Source organism: Peromyscus leucopus, chromosome 3 (assembly GCF_004664715.2).
Source record: "Peromyscus leucopus breed LL Stock chromosome 3, UCI_PerLeu_2.1, whole genome shotgun sequence".
In the NCBI taxonomy this organism is placed as follows: Eukaryota; Metazoa; Chordata; class Mammalia; order Rodentia; family Cricetidae; genus Peromyscus; species Peromyscus leucopus.
This window is the reverse complement of record NC_051065.1, coordinates 4,007,117-4,032,565: the sequence shown is the minus strand read 5'-3', so window position 1 is coordinate 4,032,565 and position 25,449 is coordinate 4,007,117. Positions and strand designations below refer to the sequence as shown.

Here is a 25,449-nt window from a genome sequence, read left to right as displayed (position 1 = left end):
TTAGCAGTAGTATGTAACAATAGTATGCACCAGTAGTATGTGACAGTAATATATAGGTTGGAACTCCATTCATTTCTGTTATGCTACTCCTATTCCCTTTTCATTTGTTTTGAAGTATAACATAAACCCACAGAAGGAAAATAAAAACTATAAATGCAGTATGCTCAGTAAGTAAGAACTGAACATATAGACCATCTGTTTCAAGAGCCAGACAACTACGAACACCCCCAAATCTTCCTGCTTCTCCAAAAGTAACTCCTATCCTAATTTAAATCTTTTTATTTTTTAATTTCATTTTGCTCCCTTAACTCAAATCTGGCTGACACATTTCTTCGTTTGAATTCAGGATTTTTAAAATTTATTTTCTTCTTAGCTGCTTCTATCATGAATGTGATCATTTAATTGTCTCCTTTCACTTTTGGGCTTACTTTCATCTTACTCTATGAATTTTTTTTTCTTTTCATTGCATTTTTAGTCTTCATTTTAAAATGGTATCGTGTAGCCTAGTGTGGCCTCACACTTGCTGTGCAGTCATAACTAGCCTTGAACTCTTAATCCTCTGCCTCTACTTCCCTAGTGCTAGGATTATGGGTGTAACCACCTTGGATGTTTATCCAATAGAGCATGTTTTTGTGATTTAATTTAGGGTTTTGGATATATGATCATGATCATAATAATTTGTACTGAAACCTTTGCTATAATGTACTCTTTACCAGCATTAATTTTATTTTGATTTTCTGTGTTTCTTATATGTTTGACATTGGTTTCTATGAGTGGCCTTTTATTGTTGATTACTCTGTATTCTCCCTGGATTTTCTATTTATAGAAAAATATATGTGTGAGAGAAGCAGGCATAATGCTCTGGTCTTTCAAGTTCTATTACTTTCTGCACGAGCTTGTTTGGACTTAGATTTTAAGTTGAAAGTAATAAGATATTTAGGGGTTTTTATTAGGGAGTCTCCTAATGGTAGCTAGTAAGCTCCAGTTTCATTGTCTTATATACTGATTTTGAAATACACTGCATTCTGAACTCCATAAGCCTTTGCAGAGACCTATGTAGTATTTCTTGATATTCAGTCTTACCTTAGCTGAATTTTTATTACATTTTTGAATCTTTTGTTTATCTATCTCTATCTATCTATCTATCTATCTATCTATCTATCTATCTATCTATCTATCTATCTATATGTGTATGTGTGTGTGTGCATGTGTAGGTCAGAACTAGACATCCAATGTCTGCTTCTACAGCTCTTCACCTTATTTATTGATATAAAGTCTCTCATTGGTTACACTGGCTGCTAGCAAGAATGAGGGATCTTCCAGTCTCTGTCCATACCATACTCCAAAGAGCTAGGGTTACAGTTATATGCTGCCACACAAGAATTTACATGATTGCTGGTGATCTGAGCTCAGGACCTCATACTTGTGCGAAAATAAGAATAAGAATCTTACTAAGCTCCCTCTCAGCCTCCTAACCAAATATATTTGAAGAGTCATATAACTGTATTCTAATTTCACCAAATATAGAGAGATTCTATTTCACTTTGTCATTCTCCCTGATGTTTTGTGAAAATTTAGTGTCTTCTTAAAATATGAAATTGCTTTTATTTTCTTTTCAATAAAATAATCATAATATTAACGTTATGTGTTATCATAATTTACATGTCTAAACTTTAATTTTTTATATTTTAAAGTTTTTATTGCATATATTCTTTGTACATGGTATTGTTTTATACACAGGTATTTTATACAAGTATTTATTTTGTTTTGACAATATTCTCACTGACATTGCTCTCTCTCCTTCTGTTCCTCCCTTCCCATTGTTTCCCATTATTCTCCTACAGTTTCACTTCTCCTTGCATGTCATATACAGTCATGATTTTTTTGAGATTTATAAAAATCCAGGTGATACAATGAGAGAAAAAATGTGTAATATTCTTTTAGCTATTGTTTTAATATGCTTAATATAATTATTTTTCACCTGGGCCCACTTTTGTGCCAATGACACAGCTTCATCTTTCTTTAGGGCTGAAAACAATTCCATTATGTAAATATACATTTTCTTTACCCAATCCTCTGTTTCTGGACACTGAGGTTGGTTCTGTAGCTTAACTACTGTGGAAGTAAGGGTGCTTTATATCTAGTTCTTCCGTCTTTGGTTATTTGCTTCTTGGAATGTTAGGCAGTGGGTTTTCAGAATGCTGCTGGTGCTGGTTGCTTTAATTAAGAAGATCATTAAGTTACATCTGACTGTATCATGATCAAGGTTTTTTTTGTTTGTTTGTTTTGTTTTGTTTTTTTCTGAATAGCTACAACAAAGATAACGTTCTAGGTCATCAGCAAAGGACAGTTTGCAGTTCCTCTTCCTTTTCCTCTAACACTTCAATAGTACTGGCTGGTGCATCTTTTCTTGATTCCCTTTTCTGAAACTTTGTGTGATGGTGGTTTGAATGAAAGATGTTTCTTATAATCTCAGGCATTTGAGTACTTGGTCCCCAGCTGGTGGGGTTCAGGAGGTGTAGCCTTGCTGGAGGGAGTATGTCCTTGGAAGCTTGCTTTGAGAGTATTAATGCCATACTCCCAAGTGACTCTCTCCTTTGTGCTTGGGTTTAAGATGTTAGTTCTCAGCATCTTGCTCTAGTCACCATGACTTCCTGCTGCCACCGCCCTGCCACTATGGATTCTCTGGGACATAAGTCAGAAAAAATTCTTTCTTCTATAAGTTGCTTTGGTCCTAAAGTTTTCAACAGTAGAAAAGTGACAAGTTGAAAATGGACAAAAATTTTATTGTTTCAGGAAGGAGTTGCCAAATTACAGCCCATGGAGAGAATCTAGTTGGTTGCTGGAGTTTTGTAACATTTCAGTAGAATACAACCATTTTTATTATTAGACATTGTCAATGGCTGCTTTTGTATCATAGCACTAGATTCTAGTTTCTAAACTTATAGTTTAGGAAGGCTACAATAAGTAGCAGCTAGCCTTCTCCAGAAAGAGATGTATGACACTCTACTACCTCAGTGTTCATTTAAACCATGTGGAAAACTTAAAAATTATGGCATCTTGGGCTCTACTTGAGTTATTAATTCCAGAAAAATCTATGGAAACTGGAACACTACAAATACTACCTCAAATCCATCAGTAAAATAAAAAGATTAGACTATTCAAAGAGTTGGTTTTGCTTTTTTTATCATCTTTTCTTCAATTAAAACCAAACCTCTATGACTTTTATTTCTCTCAAAACAATGTTCTCATTTAAAAAATATATGTCTAAAGAAAGTATGCATCCACTGAAGTATAAAAGGAAATCTCAAACTAGAAGTAACTTGACATGTACCTTAGGAGGTTTGGAATTATAAGTCCATTGTACATCAGCCATGTGTTCATAAGTTCATGAGTACATTTATCTGTTTCTGCTCATATAATTTCACATGCATTAGAATAATTTGTTTTTAAAGGAAAACTCTTATCCATGAATAATTTTCTTGGGGACATTATTCTAACAAAAACAACTAAAGTACTTAATTTTATGTCATCTTCTCACGAAAATTTACTTACTTTAGTGGGGGGGGTGCTTACTTACAGTTTCAGAGATTTAGTCCATTTTCATCATGGTGGGAGCATGGCTACACGCAGGCAGCCATGGCTCTAGAGAAACTACTAAGAGTTCTATATCTGGATTTGTGGGAAGCAGGAAGAAAACCACTGGGCCTGACATGGGTTTCTGACACCTCAAAGCCCATCCCTAGTGACACACTTCTTCCAACAAAGCCATACCTCTTAATCCTTTCAAATAGTGCCTCTTACTCAGTATTCAAATATATGAACCTATGGGGGACATTCTGAATCAAATCACCACAGAGACCCTGATTCAAGAAAGATGGAAGGTAAAAACCAACTCCAGAAGTTGTCCTCTGACTTCCACAGGAATCCTCTAAAATGCAGCTATGCTAACATATATAACATACCTATCACATGTACATCATACATATCACACATATACATATCACACACATGAATTATCCATGTACATATCACATACCGATCACACACATGGACAGAGACACACAGACAGAGACACACACACACAGACAGAGACACACACACACACACACACACACACACACACACACACACACAGGCGCGCGCGCGAGCTCGCGAACACACTGACACCTCCAATTAGTTAAAAACAAACAAGCCAATCACTATTCTGGGCTGGGGGTGCAGCTCAGGGCGAGAGTGCTTGCTTCACATTCGCCAGCCCTTGGGTTACCATTGTCAGTAAGGCAAAACAAACTAATAAATAAATGCACATTCTAAGAAAAATTTCCTTTGTATTAGTCTTTTGTTTTCTTAAATCAAAAGTCAGATAATTCTTCCAAAGAGGGAAGTCTGGCGAGTATTGTGGTCAGGCCAGATGTCACTGTTAGTGGAAAGCATTGTAGGCCTTTTTTCTTGGGCTCTTAAGGCCTCTTTACTTTACTCTTTGGGCTTTACTCTTTAGGCCTCTTGTGGATGCTTTGTATTTCTTCTTCGCATAGGTTTTGCCTCTGGTATGAAAGCAAAGGTATATGGTTTATACTTGCACCATCATCTAAGCTCTTTGTCTGTCTGGTGGTTGGCATCTTTGGCTTAGGTAGCATCCCTAGCGGGCCAGTTCTGTTTGATGCACTTCATCTTTTAACCTTCTCATTATAAAAGAAATTTCAGCCTGGCATCTCCGAGTCTGTTATTTTATATCTTCCTGCATTTACAACTAAGCTGTTGACATTCAATGTCCATAAGAATTTCTAAGTTCTCTATATAATTTGATATATAATAAATTTCCCTCTGTACACATACAGACCAAAACTTGACCATTTGTTGGATGTTTTGGGGAGGGTATCCGAAATACATTCAAACTAGGTAAGGAAGTGATTTCATATGGTGCTTCATTATTTTTGTATGTGTATAAGTGTGTGGATTGTGTATGTGTTCACATGTGTGTGGTTGCACACATTTTTATAGGCCTGTACTTGTATAGATCTCCATGTGGAGGCCTGAAGTTGACTGTGTCTTTTTAATTATTCCCCACATTTTTATTGAGACAGAGTATTTCATTGAAGTGGGAGCTTGTCAATTCCAGCTGGTCTACCTAGCCATCTTCTCCCAGAATCCCCTTCTTTTGTATCCCCAGTGCTGAGATTATGGACAGATACCATGCCTTTCCAGGTTTTACACTGGTTTTGGAAATCTGAACTCCAGTATTTATGCTTGAATAGCAAATACTTCATTCAATGAGACATTTCCCCTGTCTCCATATGTGCTGTAACAAGAATGAGGAAAGGGTATATAATTTGGAAACATTTTCAGTATCATAGTGTTTATTTGTTCAATGGAAAAACTACATATGTGCTTTACATAACTGCAGGGGGAAAAGCTTTCTTGATTTGTGGGGCATTGCAAAAGCCATAGTGATTTTTAGCTGGAAGCATCTTCCCTAGGAAGGAACATGAGGACTGGGGTTTAATTTTAGCAAAAGAGGACAGAGTTTGAAGATCTTAAGACTAAGATAGATGTCTTTTGATATTTCCTCTGAGATTAAGATTCTGTGAGTTTTCACACACTCAGAAATTCATATTCTAAAATATCTTGGTCTAATCACTTCCCTCTATTTTTTTCTCTCTCTGCTGCGTGTGTTAGGGCCTTAGCTACGTAGAATTAAGAAGATAAAAAACACTCTGATATAGTGCTTACTCCTAGGATGGAGAATGCTAATAAGTATGTACTTTTATCTCTCAATGAAAAAGACCTTAGTATATGAAAAAAAGGTCACAACTTTCCTGAACTCACCACAGAGTCAAGGTTCCAGGGCAACTACAAAGTCTGGCATATAGAAGGGAGCAACTTCTTTCAAGGAGAGGAGTGTTGTGAGAATTGACCACTTATGGCAGGGCAGATTCAAGAGGAAGATGTGTCACCTTGATACAAGAAATGATGCACCCATCTTTATGCACAAATATTGTTTATGTCATCCTCTACTACTCTGTATAAGATGTCTGACATTTGACCAACAAGTACAAAACACTACAAAAAATTCAACTTACTCTCAAGAGACAAAATTTTCCATGTATTGGAATAATTAAGGAAATTATTATAAAATACACTTTACATTTTCAAATCACTTGAATTGATAGGAGAGTTGCAAAGAAAAGACAAAATCAGCAGCATTTGTTTACCCCTAGTGTTCATTGGAATTCATGACTATGCTTGTCACTACTAACAAATTCAACATCGATACATAACTATTAACTAATGCTGATATTTATTTAGATTCTTCTCTCTTTTTCTTAGTGTCTTTTCACTAGGTTCCTATTCAAGGCATCATACTACATATAATCAACATGCTTCTGATCCTGTTTCAGTTTGTGATGGTTTTACAGGCATTCCATAAATTGGAGAACTTTGAAGGGCCAGGTACCTGGTAGAATATCCTTCAGGTTGGGTTTATCTGATTTTCTTGTTATGAGTAGACTGAAATTCAGGATGAAAATGGCAGAGGTAGGGTGTTATTCTTATGTTCTGTTAAGATGGCATACTGCAAAATATGATAGCACCCCGATGAAGCTAAGCCTGGTCACTCTTCTGGGTAATGTTATTAGAGTCTTTCCTGTGGAATTAATATTTTCCTCTTTCTTCATACTATACTCTCTAGACCAGTGGTTCTCAACCTTCCTAATGCTGTGACCCTTTAATACACTTCCTCATGTTGTGGTGACCATAACCATAAAATTATTTTTGTTGATACCTCATCACTGTAATTTTGCTACTGTTATGGATTGTAACATAAATATCTGATATGTAGGATATCTAATATTCGACCCCCAAAGGAGTCATGTCCCACAGCTTGAGAATCTCTGCTCTACAATAGTCACCGAATGCTTCCTCAGCAAAGGAGTGGGGAGTTATGCTTTCCTTCCTGAAGAGGGAATATTTAAATATCTTTTCCTTTGTTTTTTTTCGGCTTGCTTTCTATTACAGTGCAACTAAGATGAGCTAATATCTTTGTTTGTATCCTCTTAAAATAAGATAATTTTGAGCAGATTCTCCATAGAGAATCTACCAAAGGATATTGTCTGGAGAAAAATGAGTGAAAGATACTGGGAAGAGCAAGGAGACAAAAGCCAGATGAAGACATGGTCTCAGCAGATGACTGTCAGATTCAATGGTTTTCTGTTCTGAGGAGGAATTGTACCGTAGTGTTATCTTCATCCAAAGGGGCTGGGCTTGTAAATACCTTGGTACAATCATCATTGTTTGTGGATAGCAAATGATGTGGGCTGAGAATAACTTTGCAGTTGAAATTTTTTATTGGAATTTTTCTCAGGAAAGGGGACATCCAAGAGCTGTTAGCAGCTAATACTGACAACAGCTGAGAGATAAATGTACTGACTTGGCAAAGTGGTTCAAGGAGTGGATCAATTCTATTTACTACAGGTCATAATCTCTTCTTCTTCGACATTAAATAAGAACAATGGCAGGGTGGTAGGACAACCTGTACCATCAAGTTTTCCATCATAATACATACTTGTGTCATAGCCTTGAAATTAGTAGAGTTTAGGAATTCTAAGGTAGCCATATTTGATTGTCTTTGTCTTCTTTATATTTTTCAGGGCTTACAAATTGTTTGAGAATTCCCATAATTTATTTTCATAACCATTTTAGGTAAGTATTATTGAATTTATGATTATTCAATTATACTTGTTATTATTGAACAATAGTGATAGATATGTGAAGCACATGGGTATCTAAATAACAGACAGTAAGTATTTGTATTAGAAAGTTGGAGAAAGATTTCTTTGTCTATACCCCTTTTGTTCTAATCCTGTGACCCTTCTCTGGAGGGCAGAAAGCTAATCAGGACTTTGCCCAGACACATAAAGCAGGAAGTAGTAAAGAGTCTGTGTAACTCTGGCTAAGCGCAATAGAGGTACCCACCAGAGATATAAAAACAGTGAGGGGGTGGTACAGCATAGAGGCAGGATAAGTGACATTTAATCTCAAGACAGAGGAATTAGAGCTCCTGAACAGGTGTCATGTGAACTCTGCTTTCTGGTCCCTAACATCATGGATGTGGAGTTGCAGGCATAGCTGCTATAGCAACCTCAGGTGTGGTTAATTATTCCTTTTAGATACATTGCTTCTGTCTAGTCACTTACCTAGCATTCCCTGAAACCTTATATGCTATTCAAAGAATGGTTTCAGTTCCTCTTGCACCAAACCAGGAAGGAAGGATTTTATTACCTGTAACTAAAACCAGTAACCTTGACAATAAAAGTGTCAGTTTAAACCACTACCAAAATTATTTCCTAAATAATATCTTAATGATGTAGACACACTCTGCCACATTTTAAGTTCTGATTCTGAGTTTCAGGAAGAAAATGACCACCATCCTATCAACTATCTAGGGTTTTCAGGTTGAGAAATAAATTCGTACTACTGAAAAAGAAGCTGAAGAAAATGAGAATGAGATCCATTGCAGGACAGACCCATTGCAGAATGAAAGATACTAGAGAAGTTTCTACTTAAATTCAAGCCATGTGATCTAAAGCTCATGTCATGAAAATGCATTGAGTGTGAAGAGGGCAGAAAAATGACACCATATAACAATCTATCAGTGTTTATTAAGCATCAGAACAAGGTATCCCACAGAAGTGGTGAGTGATACTGCTTTTCTGTTTTTTGTTTGTTTGTTTGATTTTTTGAGATGTTCTTGTTATGGTAACAAAGGTGGTTGACCAATCTGTGTGAGTAACAAACATCACTCCCAATATCCTAAGCCTGAGCACAAAGCTCTTACTACGCTGTACTCACATTGTATGTTATTCCGCTTGTACTTACTTGTAGGAGATGGAATTCTCTACTCACAGCTACTCATGTGCCTGGATATGCCATTAAAACACATGATAAAAAGTAACAATCAGCAGAGTGAGTGAAGGAGCGAACAGAGTGAAAACTGGGGAAATTGATGTGATCCAAGTTCAATGGGCTATTGCATGGAGCAATTGTCAGGAGGACTAGATGGCTTCAAGTGAGCTGACCAAACCTTATCCTTCCCTGGGCATAACTGACCAAACATGGACCTACCTTAAATGTGTGTTACCTTTTTATTTGCTTGTGAAATTTTTATTTTCCCTTTCTTTTCGTAAGACCCACTCCCTCCTTTTTCTATGTGGTATGGACTCTGCTTTGATATAAATCCTGAATTTGACTGCAGAACCCTTGAACTAACTACTCTTTTTCTGGATAATTCTTAGATCGTTGCATTTAGGGAAGGAGTAGGGAGGAAAGCTGATTTCTTGATTTACACCAGAAGACCACCTTATTTCCAACTTCTTGAAGTGAGCCTCATTCAAACCCTCAAGAACTGACAACACTGATCTGCCAACATCCTCAAAATAACTACCTACACAGCCTATCTTTAGCCTTACAAATGAAAGCCTGTGAAATTTATCTTTCTTCTAATTTTAAACTTAAATCTGAAGAGTCACTTTCCCCTGAAAATTTGTAAGTGATTATTCTCAGTCATTTTGACTACCTTGGCTGTAATTCAGTTCCATCTAACATAGTTTTAAAATAGACGCTCATTTACTTATTTATTTTAAAAAGGAATGCAACATTTAAATTAAAATTTAAAGAAAAAATGAATCCATAAAGAATTTCTACTATCCAATAAATGGGTAGCCTGCCATTTTTATATACATATTATCAAAAATATCAACCTAGGGGAAACTTGGCATTGAAATTGTTTGTCCAATCATTGTCATTAAAACTAGCCAATTCATACTTAGAATCAATTTTGAAAGTTTTATTAAAATAGAAGAAACTGATTCAGGGATATGTTGCCCTGAGTGTTGGGGACTTGGCCTGTGGATAATAAATGAGTCCTGTGTTTTGGTAGCAGTTCCATGTAGAAAGCCCATGATGTACTCCTCCTCCTGTTTGGAAGCTTTTGTCTTTACTTTGAGTCACTGAAATGTGTTATACCTTACTGATATAGTCTTCTAGAGTCTAGGAGAAAAGATCCCTCAAATTCTCTTCCTTAGTATACATTTCTGAAACAGAAGCAGTATTGTAAGATATTTAAAAATGGCTTACCGTTACAATTATATTATGAATATTCTATTGCTAAAATCCTTTTGATACTATCCTCTTGGATGATATCAGATCTATCTATCTATCTATCTATCTATCTATCTATCTATCTATCTATCATCTATTTATCTATCATTTATCTCTATCTCTCTTTGTCTCCTTTTAAAGCAACAAGACCAATTTTGAAAATAAATTGCCATAATTTATAGTAGAAATGCAAGAACATATGGAAAAACACATAAAATATAAATATGAACATCAGAATAGAGTGAAATTGGAACCTTAGGTTAAGGGTTTTCTACTATGGGTGGAAAGATTCCATTCTGAAGCCTTAGATTTCATGATGCTCCATTAGGACTCAGATGTAGGGAGCCATGGTGACTATGGTGATAGAAAACTAAGATAATAAGAAAGAGGCCTTTGGCTTAGCTCTTTCTGAGAAATGATATTATCTTTGAATAATTATAAGTAGGCTTTAAATCTAATACACAGTACTTGGTACTCAGTCTCAGAAAAAAACTATCAAGACTCAAGTAGGATCTAAATCTAATGCACAGTACTTGGTACTCAATCTCAGAAAAAAAAACAATCAAGACTTTCAATATCTTACCAACTTTTATACTTCTTTTAACAAACTTAATGATTAGGCCAAGCACCAGAAAGAAAGAAAAAAACCCATCAAAATATTCTAACTAAACATTTTCCTATAATCCACCTTTCTCAAGCACAGATAATAAGTCTTATGGGTCTAGCAAATGTTTTGTTTTAAGGTTTTTAAATTAGCAATCTAAACTTATCACCTATTTTTGGTCTGATTAAGAGCTAGCTGAGGAGTTGGAGGCACAGTTTCTCATTTGTCTGCCACATCTTTTCCTTTCTTCTTGTTTCTGAAGGGTCATCAAATTGAAGGAAGTGCAAGAAAGTAAAGGGATGTCTTGCTTGGTGGTATTTTCTGGCATCCTCTGTAGGGGAGGAGGTTGAAATGTAGGCTATTTCCTGTTCTTAAGAACATGAGAGGCACTTCTGATTTTACCATTCTTTAGTAAGGAAGAAAGAAGCAGCTATCTTTTAAACACTTCTTTGCTGTGGACCTTCTATGAAACACCCAAGTCCCAGCCCAGGGCTTCTCAAAAGAAAAAATGGTCAGAGATATTCTGATTTACCTTGGGTATTGTCATCAATATACACAACTTGTTTTTGTGAGAGAACACATGCTGATCTGATCACACTGCCATCTATCTTTGCATTCTCATTAGAATACAGCAAATTGATACTATGATAAGTCATAATATTACATAATATTTATTTAATTCTAAATTCCCAGATTCAGACTTGCTACTCATCATCTCATTGGCATCACTTAACAGTAATTTAATTTCTTGTGCTTAGAAAACCATTACAAAGGCACAATTTTAAAAAGTAAAATTTTGTAATGTGAGGAAGCTCTCATTGATATCACATTGATATGTAGTAGAAAGAGGAATTATTTTGAGGAGCAAAAGCCTGTGGTAGATTTGGCATTCATGCATGAGCAGGAATAGTGATAGGCCTAGAAAGGCAATGCCTTTAGAAAGGGAACACTGGATGGGAAAGGTAAATGACAGCAAATATGAGGAGTGCATTTTCTATGCATGGAGGCAGCCTATGCAAATATCCTGTGCAAGGATATTGACATTCAGGAAACAGCGATGAGATATGTCTCATGCAAACACTAAGGTTTACATTATTGGGAGTTAAGACTTGGCAGGTGTTTCTAAGGCTGATGATGTAATATCTTGACTACCAGGTTCAGAAAGAGGCCAAAAGGTGCATTGGAAACTTCTGTGCTCATACATTCTACCTAGTAGGAATGTGGATAATGGAGAAAGACTTTTATCTACCAAATAAAATCTGAGTGTGTCTAATTATGAATAGACTCCATGATAGGTGTTATTAGGAATTCATCATTGTTTCCAGTCTCCACAGTGTTACAAGGCATTCACCAAGATCATGGGACACTGTATGAAAGGCAGAGGTTTACTTTCAAATTCTTAATAATTTGACGTGTATGTAGTGTATGTCTTTGCAGGTGCTATCCTACAGTGCTCACAGGGCTTTTCCTACTTCATTTGATGCTACCACTCAGCTTCTGAATGCAGAGACGTAACTTTCTTCTTTCTAGTATTCATAATACACTCATTGCTAAGCATAGTGAGTCTAACATAAGATACAGTATTGAAGACTGAACAACATAAACACATTAGCCCTTTGGTAATTAAAATTCTCAGAAGATTTTCCGTGTTCTTGGGCACATTCTCTCTATAATTTTTCTACAGTATCTCCCTTTTTATCTTTTCTTTTTTCTGGACTGAAACACTTTGCTCCCTTAAAAAGTACCCCTTCATTTCCTATTTCATTGGTTTTAGGTTGAAAATGAGTCATCAGAGTAGATTTAACTTTCACAGGTCTGTTTTCCAGCAGGGTTGGTTGGGTGATCTTGACTTGTCCTTCCAGCTTGAAATGAGATAATGTATGTAAAATCTCCCTGGGAACTCGTGGGTGCCACAAATATGTAGGACAAGCATCATTTCTGTTTCTATTTCTTTTTTCATATTTCCTCATCCCTTCAGCAGCTTTTAACACTCCAACCTCATGTATATCATGGATAAGTTTTCCATTGCACTTTATTTTAAAGTAAGATAGTGAGAACACTAAAAATATCCCTTAGTTTCTGGAATAGTATCTCTGTGTGTGATAGTGGAGGCAAGGGGGTTCTTTTTGCTTTTTCTCTATTTATATTCATGTAAAGAGAACAGTTCTTATTTCTTCCAGCTATCTGAGATTTTGGAACATGCAGGGACCCTTCTGGATGTAGATACAAATAACAAAGGTATAATCCAAGTTTCACTGGCTCTTGTCCAACCCATTCTGAAAGGATCTCAAACTCTTACAGCCCAACTCCCTGGAAGCTTACAAACGGCCCAAAGAGGCCATGGTCACACTGTGAGCATTTATTCTGTGTAGTATCCCTGCAGGTGGGACTCTGCTCAGCAGACATCACCAAATACACCAGATTCCATCCCACCTTCAGCTGCAGTTGAACCACTGCAGTTCTGGAGATATCCAGATTGCATGGAAAACTTCCTTCTTCAAGTGGGACAGCACTTTTTCTCTCTTCCTTATGCATTATCAGTGATGCCATGGGAAAAATGCTGAATGGCAATTTTGGAAGCAGTCTTTCATGCTCTCAGTTTCAAAAGTTATTCAACATGGAAGACATGCTAGAGTGACAAACTCAAGAGAAAGGATATCTATTTCTTTCTGGACACTGAGCTTTGCTTTCACAACCAAGCATGAGTTACCTGTATCTTTTTCTCCATAGGATGGTTTGCTTTCAGGAGTAGTTTCAGTCTTTGAAAAAAAGAGCCAGAAGTTCAGATTACCAAATGTGTCCACCATGCACAAAAGTGGGAAAGGTATGTTCTCTACCTTGGTACCAGAATGCTGGAAGAAATGTGACTGTGTTTTGGAGAAATACATTGAAAGTGTTGGCAATAAAGAAGCTGAGACAAAAAGGGCCAAGAGTTAGGTATTATTGAGATATTTGGTTGCTAGTGAGTCAGTATGAAAAGCAAAGAGGTGAAGAGAAAAAAATATGACCAGACCCTGTGAAGGAAAGGGGTATGATATTTGTTAGATGTGGAAGTTAAAAAGAATTCCTATAGAACAATGATTAATTGTGGGATTTCAGAATTGTTTACTCTGTGGTTCCTATATGTAGTCAAAAGTTTTCTCCAGTCCTGCCTGGTTCCACAGTCCCACAGCCACTTACAAAGTAATCACTCAGGCTGGGCGGTGGTGGCGCACACCTTTAATCCCAGTACTCAGGAGGCAGAGCCAGGCCGATCTCTGTGAGTCTGAGGCCAGCCTGGACTACAGAGTGACTTCCAGGAAAGGCGTAAAGCTACACAGAGAAACCCTGCCCAAAAAATCAAAAAGAAAAGAAAAAAAGAAAAAAAAATCACTCAGAAGCTAATATTATTTACAGACTGTATGTATGGCCTATGGCAGACCTCTTGCTAGCTAGCTCTTATATCTTAAATTAACCCATTTCTATTAATCTATGTCTTGCCACATGTTCCATGGTTTTACTGGTCTGCTGGCATGTTGTTCCTTGGATGGCAGGCTGGTGTCTTCTTACTTCGCCCTTCTTCTCTCTGACTCTCTACTTGGATTTCCCACCTGCCCTTAAGCTGCATTGCCATAGGCCAATGCAACTTTATTTATCAACCAATCAGAGCAACACATATTCACAGCATGCAGAAAGACATCCCACAGCACTTCCCTTTTTATGTCTAATCAAAAAGGAAGGTTTTAACTTTAATGTAGTAAAATTATGTAAAATAGAACAGTTATCAAGCAAGAATTACAGTTATAATACCTAGTCTATTTTTATTTGGCAAAATTAAACAAAATATTTTATTATCTGTCCTATATTTGTGAGTCTAAAGTTTCATATCTAATTTATCTTTTATCATAACCAAGGAAAACTATAACTATCTAGTCTTTGACTACATCAAAGACCCCAGAAAGATATATTATTACTTAAGTAAATGGGAAGTGCATTGTAAGCAACTTCCAAAAATCTAGGATGACAGAGACAGCTAGCTGCCTGAACAATCATCCAAAGTTCCTCTGCAACATTGGGGCACCTGTGTTCAGCCTATAGGCCTAGAGTATTTTAATTGCTTCTCTTTGTGTCCTGTAGAATATCTGGCAGTCTCCTTTGTGAAGCAGGAATCTGAAGGACCATCTCACCTTGTTTTGACAAAATTATTGATCATTTCTCCATGGGTCCTGCATGTTCAGTTGATATATCATTCTGTCAAGCAGTCCAGGAAAGAACAGTTTCTTGCCCAAATGGCTAACTTTTACCATAAGGAAAGCAAACTCCATATGGAGTTTCTTCAGTGCCTATCATCTTCTCTGAAGTAGATCAGTGTTGCCAGGAGCAGACATGTCTCAATGTCCAGAAAAGTCTAAGTTCTTAAAATATTTTAAATGCCATATTCTGTAGGTCTTTGAAGTGTTTGAAGATTACCTACATAATTGAAATATGTCTATGTATACCTAGAAAATTTAACTAACATGACTATAATTGTGATTATCATAGATGACTAATTATTAATTTCATTTCTTAATTATTCATTGCAATTTTAAATGAATTGCATAAATATAATACCTTAAACAAAATTAGAAATATATGTAGTATAACAAAATTAACTTTAAATTTGTATCAATAAACTAAAATCCATAGCAATGTAAGACATTTTAAGCAAGTTGTTGCTCTTTAAAAGTAGATTCAATAATCTACCCTTTTATCCTATCATATCTATATCCTACACTTCTACATCATATCCCCCTTTCTTCTTTTAGAAATAGTTTGCTATGACAAATAATAATTTGCAACCAACACCTCAACAAAGACAAACATCTGTAATCCATTTTTTTGGGAATGTGGGCATAGTTTTCAAGGCTACTTCCTGCTGATTGGTGGTGCTGGTAGTCTTACGGAGACATAAAGAAAATTTTAGGATGATCATCAAATCCTGACTGGAGTAGTCTGTGAGGCTATATTCTCTGAGCCAGTTGCCTTGAAGCTGTTCTGGATGTTGGATCATCTGGAGACCTCTCGGGGGGGGGGGTCTTCCTTGATGGAAGCATATTAATCTGGAAGGAATCCACAGGTTCTCATCTTCTGTAGAAACAAAAGCAGAACCTCTTTTCCAAAGCAATGTATTCTTAGACACAAATTTTGAAGTCAAGATACTTTTAAAATATACATATTTGTTTAACTGAGTAGTCTTTACAATCAAATGTCATTCTGTAGTTAAAAATCCCAAAGACAATATAATCCAGAATCTCCGTGTGATTTCCATCTTTATGTGGCTCATGTCTTATATTATTTTTATGTCTCTTTAAAGACTTTATTTTTCAAAATTATATATTTCTTTACATAACTGTATATCTTCCTTTTCCTTTCTCTTCCAAGCCTACATACATTTTTACATATAATGTAAACCATTTAGAGGTTTATTCCATCTGAATCTATCTTTTGTGTATCTATAATTCTTTTCTGATTGTTGCAAACTGAAGCATGGCTAAGATTGAAGCAGCAGTCCTGGCTGCTGACTCCACCCACTTCAGCTTCTCCACATGGCAGAGGTACCCAGGAGAGTCATGCTTATCCCACCAACTCTGGGGTCCATGCTGCCGTTAGCCCTTTTTGTCTGTATGAGTAATAGCTAAATCAGCCATGCAGTGTGTTGTGCAAGCTTGGAGACAGCTCAGTGTATCAACTAGGGAATCCGCCATGGTGTGCTCAAGCCCAAATGCTATGGCATCTTACAGCCTACATGAGACATGAAGTAGGAAGCTGTTTGGGGCTCCATTTTAGAATCTCTTATTAAGTTCTCTCAGATTTTTAGGTGGAAACTCAAGCCAACAAGTTGGGCAGTGAAATGTAGTCAAAAGTTTTCTTCAATTTCACCTAGCCCCAAGGTCCCACAGCCACTTATAGCATAAACACTCAGAGGCTTAATATTGTTTATGAACTGTATGGTCTATGGCAGACCTCTTGCTAGCTATCTCTTATATCTTAAATTAAACCATGTCTACTAATCTATGTTTTGCCACGTGTTCCATGGCTTTACCAGTCTGCTGGCATGTTGCTCCTTGGGTGGTAGGCTGGGGTCTCCTCACTCTGCCCTTCTCTCTGTTTCTCTACTTGGATTTCCCACCTGCCCTTAAGCTGCATTGCCATAGGCCAAGGCAGTTCTATTTATCAATCAACCAGAACAACACATATTCACAGCATACAGAAAGACATTCCGTAGTTATAGTTATAGTTTTCCTTGTTAACAAATTCAGAAAAGAAACTTACTACATAGCTATAAAGTGTCTAATTTTGAAAGACATCAGAAGATGGATTTTGGTTGGTAATACAAGTGAGGGTAAAAAGTGAATTAGGTACATTTTGGACTCACCAAAATAGGATAAATAATGGAATATTTTCTCTGAATTTGTCAAATGTTTATGGACTGGACATTGTTAATATAATTCTTGACTGTATATATTGAATATAGTTATTGTAATTATTGTACATAGTTTTTCTTAGTTATAACCTTCTTTTATCATTTTAGACAAGAAGGAGAAATGTGGTGATATATTGTATACCCCAATAAAGCTTTTCTGCAGATCAGAAGACAGAGCCAGCCACTAAAATAGACATAGATGTCAGGCAGTGATGACACACACCTTTAATCCTATCACTTGGGAGGCAGAGATCCTTCTGGAGCTCTGTGAGTTCAAAGCCATACTGGGAACAGAGCCATGCGTGGTGGCACACACCTTTAATACCAGCACTTGAGATCTCATCTTTACTTGGGAAGGACACATGCCTTTAATCCCAGGAAGTAATATGGCAGGCCACAGAAAGGTATATAAGTTGTGAGGAAACAGGAACTCACTTTCTTGAGATTGAGGATTTCATAGAGGTAAGAGTAAGAATGTGGCTGGCTTGTTCTTTCTCTGATCTTTCAGCTTTCACCCCAATATCTGGCTCTAGATTTTTTTATTAATAAGACCATTTAGCAATTCATGTTATACTTATATTTTTACCCATTTGTGGAAGACTTTGGATTGTTAGAAGCACAGAACAGCAGAGTACAAGAAATATCAGCTGACATCACTAAGGTGTTGTGAAGTAAGAGGGCTTCTTAGCTCTGTGTTATGTAGGGCAATCCATAAACAAATTAAAACAACTAGTTACAAACTATTATAGGAATATGTCCATAATGTTCACTCTGAGTTACAGTACAATTGAAACAAGAATCAAGGCAATAAAAATTATGAATTGTTAACCCACTGAAATCATTGATATTTAGAGATATTAAGGATCAGACTAGACTGGATAAATGGTCTGCTATTCTTATGAAGAATACAATGTCTTGATCAATAAAATAAAGTAAGAATTAAATTTTTGTTGAGTTGTAAAGGAATAAAGGAATGGTATTTGGAGAGAGGTAAAGGTGAGTGTAAATCACTGCATGAAGGTCCAGGAGCAGTAGAAAAGTGTTTGGGCAATAGTAAAACATTTTCCTTTTCTAGATTCAAATTAGAAAGGTGAATTAATGACTTGGTGTGGTGAGCATTAGGTGAACAGACAATAAACTCCTGTTAGGGAGGGGGACTTATATTAATTTGTGAAGCAATCAATAACTGTGAGAATGATATTGACTGTAATATATAGATAGAACATCCCATCTTTAATATTCCAGAAGTGGCTAAAACTAAGGAAAGACAAGGTAGTCATGGGAAAAATCAAAATCAATCTGGGACTATGGATAGGACAGGAAAGGAGTGGTTCAGAATACAGGCAAGACAGGTGATGATTTATAAAGTCAGGCACCTGTGGCCTGAAAGGGAATGAAGCTTGCATTCAAGGCATTTTTATAATCAGACAAGGGCTATGCTAATGCAAAGTCTTCTTACCCCAGAGGCTTTGCAGTTTTTCATGCCACAGGAAGGTTCTTGGCTTCAGAATTGCATCTTCAGTACTTTTTTCAATGTAGGGTTGCTCATCATCAGTGAAGTATAATGAATACAGACTAAACCATAGATGACAGCTTCACAGACCCAGAACCATGATTTCTTATCAAATATGGTGCCTATAAAGGAGACTACTATAGTCAGAAAATAGGACGTGAAGAAGACGAAGAAGGTAGCAAGAGACCTCAGAACAGTGGACTGAGCTTTCATGCTGGAGTTGTTGGTGTTATACTCTTTCATCTGCCCCCAGTGTCGGACCAGTGAGACTGTGAGTAAAATAATAGCAACCAGGAACACGAGGAAGGGAATACCAAAACCAATAACTTTAAGAGGACCAGAAAAATGCTGTTCAAACATCTTAAGTCTTACAATCAAAGTACTGTTTCTGGGTAAATGATCCAGGGTGATTAATTCATTCTGGATTTGATATTTAACAATGGATGGAATGATTGACAAACAAGAAGCTATCAGAGTACCCAATATCAACCAGGGAATCAATTTCAAAATTTTCCACTTCAGCCAGTGAAAGATGGGGTGGGTGAAGGAAGAGACCTTGGCACAGTAGAAGACAGCAAGAAAACTGGTTAGCCAGAATGTCAAAATGTTCATAAACTCCCAGATGACTGATATCTTCCATAATACTTGCACAGGTCTAGAAAAGGTGCCAAAGTTGTATATCATTGATGCCAATTGTAGACAGAAATGTGAAGTGCCAAGGCTAATAAGAATCATTTCCACTGGTGACAGTCTTTGAAAGTTCATCCACTCTCTGAACAGCACGGCAACAGTCATGCCACTTTGTATAATTATTATCAAGGACTCAAGCACATACATGACGATGGAGAAGATGCTGACTTGGTTTGGCACCATGCTGCGATTCTGAAGTGTCTTCCTGAACAAAGACTCAGAAGCTCTACACCAATTTCCAAATATGAAACAAGTATGTGTTCTCACTCTCTTGGTATAAGAGAACACCTTCTTGTGGATGCAAATCCCCTAAGTCTCTTTTGACATAGTCATTTTCCTATCTACAGGATTTGTCTATGCTTTGCTTGTTGGGTTGAATTCACACAGAGATGCATGAAAATAATGTTTGGATATGGATTTTTGATCCTATGATGATTTGATTATTTTCATAAAGAGACATCCACTGCATATCCATGCTGGTTTTTCTTCTTTACTACTTTATCTGCTCAAGGTACTCTTTGATTATCTCTCCATCTTCTTTAAATTTATGAATTTAAAACTTGAGCAGTAGAAAAGATGAATCCTTCACTGTGTGTACATGTCCTGGATAATCTTTTCATTCTGTCAAATGTCATACTAGTGCCAGCCTCAGAAGCCCTGTCTTTCCAGCACCCTCAACAGCTGGGGATATGAGCACTAACAACAAAATGTGAGGGACAATGAAAAGGGTAACAGAAGTCTTTGCTTGAATATCCCAGTCATAATTACTAGAAGCTTGGACCTTTCAGTGTCCCCATCTGTTGAAAGCCTTGAAACTGGCTGTGAAATCTCCCGACTCAGAGATGAAAAATTGCAGGGAAACCATCACAGACTCTTCTTTGACCTCCCAATGGAGATGAAATATGCTTCCTACTACTCTTCTACTAATTCTAATGCCTTCAGTACACATTTTATATAGTTTTGGAAATTGTTCTTGTTTCACTAAGATCGTTTTTTGTTTCTCCTTTCATGACTAGGTCCTTTTTGTCACTTTTCACAGATGAATTGGAAGAGAATCATCTCAACACCAGTAAAGCATATCCCTTCTAAACGCATAAGGCATTTTTTTCACAGATATGCAACAAGGCTAGAGAAGGAATACATTTTCCCTTGGAACTGGACAAGTATCAAAATAGAAACCAACTATTTAATTAGTGGCTTCAAAACTGAGAGACAGATTCTAACAATTGTTAGCTAGTGAGGAAGAAAGTGAAAATTGTTGACTCTGTGAATTCCAAGCCTGGATGGACATTTAATTATTCAAGAATGGGAAAATAGAAGTAATCTAACATGATTCTTAGAATTGCTAAGCATAAACCTTCAAAGCCTCCTGAACTCAGTGGTGCAAAGGAAGACAATAGATTTCCAAAACTTACACAAGCACCTGGAATTAAAATGAGAAAACATATTCCTTGCATTTTCAGTAAAATGCAAAAAGTAGGAAATGAAATAATGAAACAATAGCTTTAACTTAAAAGATGGATTGATTGAGATGTAGGCTCCCCACACAAGAGGGGAGTGAGTATGAAGTGTTTTTAGAGAAATGTGCAATGACACCAGTAACCCCCGTTGTGTTTGCTGGTCTGCTGAGCATGTTCCCTCCTATGTATAGTGACCTTAGAAAGACTGTAATGTTCCAAGTCTCTGTTTCAGGAGTTGTTCAATTAGGGACATCTTGTCACAGCCCTCAGAACTGATGATAGCTACAAGAGTTCAGCCAGAAATGAATCTCTGTCTGAAGTGGCATTTTATAGCTATTCCTACATCTGAAGAGACACCTGATGCTCCCCTGCCTCACAGGGCTGTCCTTTATGTGGTTGTGAAAATTAAATTTCCTAGCTATTCCATTTAGAAGTGTTTGCCTGAGACACGCGGAATGAGTTGACATTCTCTGGGGTTAGAACTTCAAAAACTGGTTCTTCTCTTGTGTGGGCTCATTTCTTCTCTCTCTGCTGAAGTGATACCAACCCAAGCTTTCCCTCTTCCTCCTTTAGCACCCACTGATATCCTCTTTCCACACCCCTGAGAATTGTTATCCATTAGCCAGTGCTAAGATGTTGACAGGGCTCAGCGTGTGTGTCTATGTCTGTGTGTATAGCACTCATGCCACAATCTGCTTGTGAAGAGGACAGAGGACAACTTGTAGGAATCAGGATTCTCTCTTTTCACTATGGGGATGCTGGAACTCAAATTTAGTTTGCCAAGCTTGCCGCTACCCATTGAGCTTTCTAGCCTTCCCCAGTTCATGGATGGGAATGCAGGGTCTCCAGGCTGTATGCTCCTTCCAGTTCTGTCTCCACTTCTAAGACAGAGCCAAGGCCCACTAGATTGTTTCCTAATTATTTCTACTCTTTCCTTGTGGGCAATATAATAGTCACAGCTAGAGGTTTTATATCTGTCACTCCTGTTTTCTCAGAGCATAACCTAGTCTCATCTTATGCAACCTAATATTACTTATTTGTAAGTTTTGTATAACTGACTTACTCAATTATGAATTTCACTATTGTTAAACAAGACACCTGTAGTTCTAGGCATTAATCTCTTTTACTATTGCATATAGATTTTTTCTTATAATAATTCTGATTATGATTTTACCTCCAACTCCTCCTGGATCCTCCATACCTCCTCACCAACCCAAACCCACACCCTTTCATGCTCTCTTTCTTTTTTATTAGAAAACTAATCCCTTTTTTTATATATGTGTGTTTGTGTGCATATATTTACTTTGTAAAATATTGAAAATGGGAAAAATAAAAAGAACATTCAATTAACAGAAGGCAAACAATATAACCAATAATATCTCAAAAAGGAATACTTTTTAACCTCCCCATTCCCAAAACAAAGTATATAATTTAGGTAATAGCAACTTCGATTGGAAGCTATAGGAAAACAGAAAGCTGTATGCACTTCTGGAAGGAATGTAAATTAATAGTGCTATATTGAAAAGTGATTTGATACCATTAATAAGATATTACTTATCGGGTACATGTTGTATGTTATAGAGAAACTCTTGCATATTTGTGACAAAGGAGATATTTACCAGTCTATTTCCGAAGTGCTCATAATACCAATGGACTAGAAACTGCATAAATAGCCAGCCGCTGAGAAAGAGATAAAGTATGGCACAGTCATATGATGCCATAAAACGACACAGACATTTATTTGCCTTCCTCCAAAGTAGTTTACTACACTTGATTCCTGCTGGCAGAAGTTGCCTCTTACTGGAGATATTTTAAATGCCAGACTTAGTTTAATGTCTCCTTTGCATATTCAGTCTGGGCATGAAAATCAATTCTGGGGATAGAGCCCAGAAGAGAAGCCTTTTGAGACATTCTATGGGAATATTCCTCTCTTATAGTACAGAGATCCTCTTTTAATCCTGTGTTCTTCTAAATTACATGTGATGCTGAGGACAGCTATAGCTTTAAAGAGAAATCAGAAAGCACATGAACACAGAGACACACATGGGCACACACACACAAATACACATACACACATACACACACATACAGGGGCACAGAAACTCATATTATTGCAGGGGGTTTAATAATTTTGGATTGAACTAACTCTGAAAGCTATGAAATAGTTTTCTGTGTGTAGTTTATCCTTGTAGTTTAAGTCACTGAGAAGCTTGGCCCTGTGGACTCATATCAAGCAGAGAAATAGAGGGAAAGAGAAATATAGTGTTTTTGTTGCTGAATCAAGAGACTTACACTCATTTTATGTGGCACTTAAGGAAACTTCAAAACACAAAACAGACCCGATTGTTAGCCTCACTGGTGAACACCATTGCTTTCCTGCAGACTAAGTGTGAGCAGCTATGCTGTTCTATGAGTAAGGCGATAATCCTAAATCATTCTAACAAGAAATTAGCAAAGATGCCAAAATATGGGTAGACAAATTGTTAGTTACTTTTTTAAGGAGAAATCTATATCCTGGGACATTTCACTGAAATAAATGCATTGAAAGCATGAAAGAAATGTTTATAAATTCATGTATATCATATATGACATTGTGCTAACCATGGTTTCCAAGATCTGCACTGATGTAACCGTGCATTACCAATGAGTGTTGAGAGCAGCAGGACCAAAAAGATGTGCTGACACCAATTCACTCATGCCTTTGAGATAAGACATGGCCCTTCAAAATGTCCACATGCTAATGCTCAGACTTGTGAATGTGTAACCTCATATGGCAAAATGGACTGTTGCAGGCATGAATCCAGTTTGTCATTTGAAGTTGGAGGAATTTGTCATGGCAGCAGTAGGAAAACAATCTAAGAACCTAGCAGTCAAACTGCACTATTACTTAGTTTTTAATTTGTAGATATTTATGTTTAGTCATTTTTGTTACCAGCAGCACTACCGATCAGAATTCATTGTTTTCTTGTGGACTTCCAAAAGGTTTGCCATTGAAGAGAATATCTAGAAGGAAGTGAAAGATAAGGAGTCCCAAGTACAGCATGGGAAACAGATTTTTTTTCCCTTTCTAATTCTGTCATCAACCTCCATGGCCCAAAAGGAGTCAGCTTTTATTTGCTTCCTATCTCATCCTTTAAATAAAAATCCACAGCACTAATTTGTTTAGTCTCCAACATATTGGGTGGATGCATTCCTGTAACTCTGGGAGCATGTACACAGCCAACTGGAAAATTGAAAATTATAGAAAATGCAAGAAGTAGATTTTAATGCTAACATTATACCTTTCAGTGGACCTAGGCAAAGTTTGCACTGAGAGAGTTAAGGATTGCTTCTACCATCAATAATGAAACAACCACATTCAGGTTACACACTTCACACTGGCAGAAACTTACTTTATAAAATGAAAATGTCAGAGATTCAGTTTTCATGTTTCTTCCTTAAGAGACTAAATTCTAGGTTTAATCAGAAGATTCTTATAGACAAATTTTCTGGGAACAAATAAAGATTGCACTCTTTTCTTTTATCCAAGTTTTATAGATTAGTAATGCAAAAACAGTTTCACAGGCCATAGTCCAAGTCATATTTGAGAAAATTTCTTCCATGAAGACCAACTATGCTGGTTGTAATTGTGATCAATTATTCATTTAGCAAATATTTATTATGAATTTTATTATAAGTCAGACTGTCACAATGAAGCCTGGGGGTCTGTAAACACTAAGCAAGGGATGTCTACTTTAGGCGTTTTAAAGAAATGTGTGGGTATTTGAATAAAAATATCAAGAATTTAAGGGAAAAGTCTAGGTTTCTGTATAAATTTAGGACTTCTAAGCACTTACAGATGTTACCTGAAATTTGTAGTTTCATAACATCACCTAGAGAATGAGTGTGGATGAGCTCTGAGAACTAAGTGCAGTGATGCTCCAATCCTTAGAGGCCACGTGAGGTAAGGGAGACCAGAAAAGCGGATAGCAGAATGGCCAAAACAAAGAAAGTGTTTCAGAGAAATCATAGTTGTCAGTTGTGTTCAATGTGATTGATTGATACACTCTGTTAGTCGCTGAAAATAAACCATTAGACTTTAGCAATGTGGAGTAATATTAGGCGTGCATTACAGGTGGAAATTTCCTTCTAAAGTTTGTATGTTGGAGTCTCACCCACTCACTACATTCAGAATGCAGCTGTATTTGTAGATAGGATCTTTGAAAGTTATACTAAGTTAAAATAAATCCATTTGATTAAGCCCCAGCTCAATATGACCAATATTCTCACAAAAAGAAAATCCGAAAACAGACACACTCTGTAGAGAGACAAGATCCCAGAAACAACTATCAGGGAGAAGAAGGTCTTAAAAAATGCCATTCTGTTCATGCTTTATCTTGTACTTCCAGCTCATAGAATTGAGAGAGTCTAAATTTCTGTTTTTTAATCCACATAATCTCTGGCACTTTGTTGTGTTAGTCATAACAAACTAACACAGCATGTTAAAAATTGTCTTAGAAGAGCTGTCAGAAATAATAATAAGCATAATAATTATATTGGAAGTCCCCCAAGAAAATGGAAATAGGTACAAGAGAACAGATAT

At 36.7% G+C, this 25,449-nt stretch overlaps 1 protein-coding gene across 1 annotated transcript; it reads right to left on the bottom strand.

The window, feature by feature from the left end:
- Positions 1–18,708: 18,708 nt before the first annotated feature.
- On the bottom strand, positions 18,709–19,590 carry Tas2r16 (taste 2 receptor member 16). The gene has a single exon (XM_028873017.1). The coding sequence runs from the start codon at positions 19,588–19,590 to the stop codon at positions 18,709–18,711; it is 882 nt and encodes a 293-aa protein (XP_028728850.1).
- Positions 19,591–25,449: the final 5,859 nt, after the last annotated feature.

Bases quoted from the DNA above. Each gene is read 5' to 3' on its own strand.
- Tas2r16 (XM_028873017.1), bottom strand. From the start codon at position 19,590: ATGGTGCCAAACCAAGTCAGCATCTTCTCCATCGTCATGTATGTGCTT.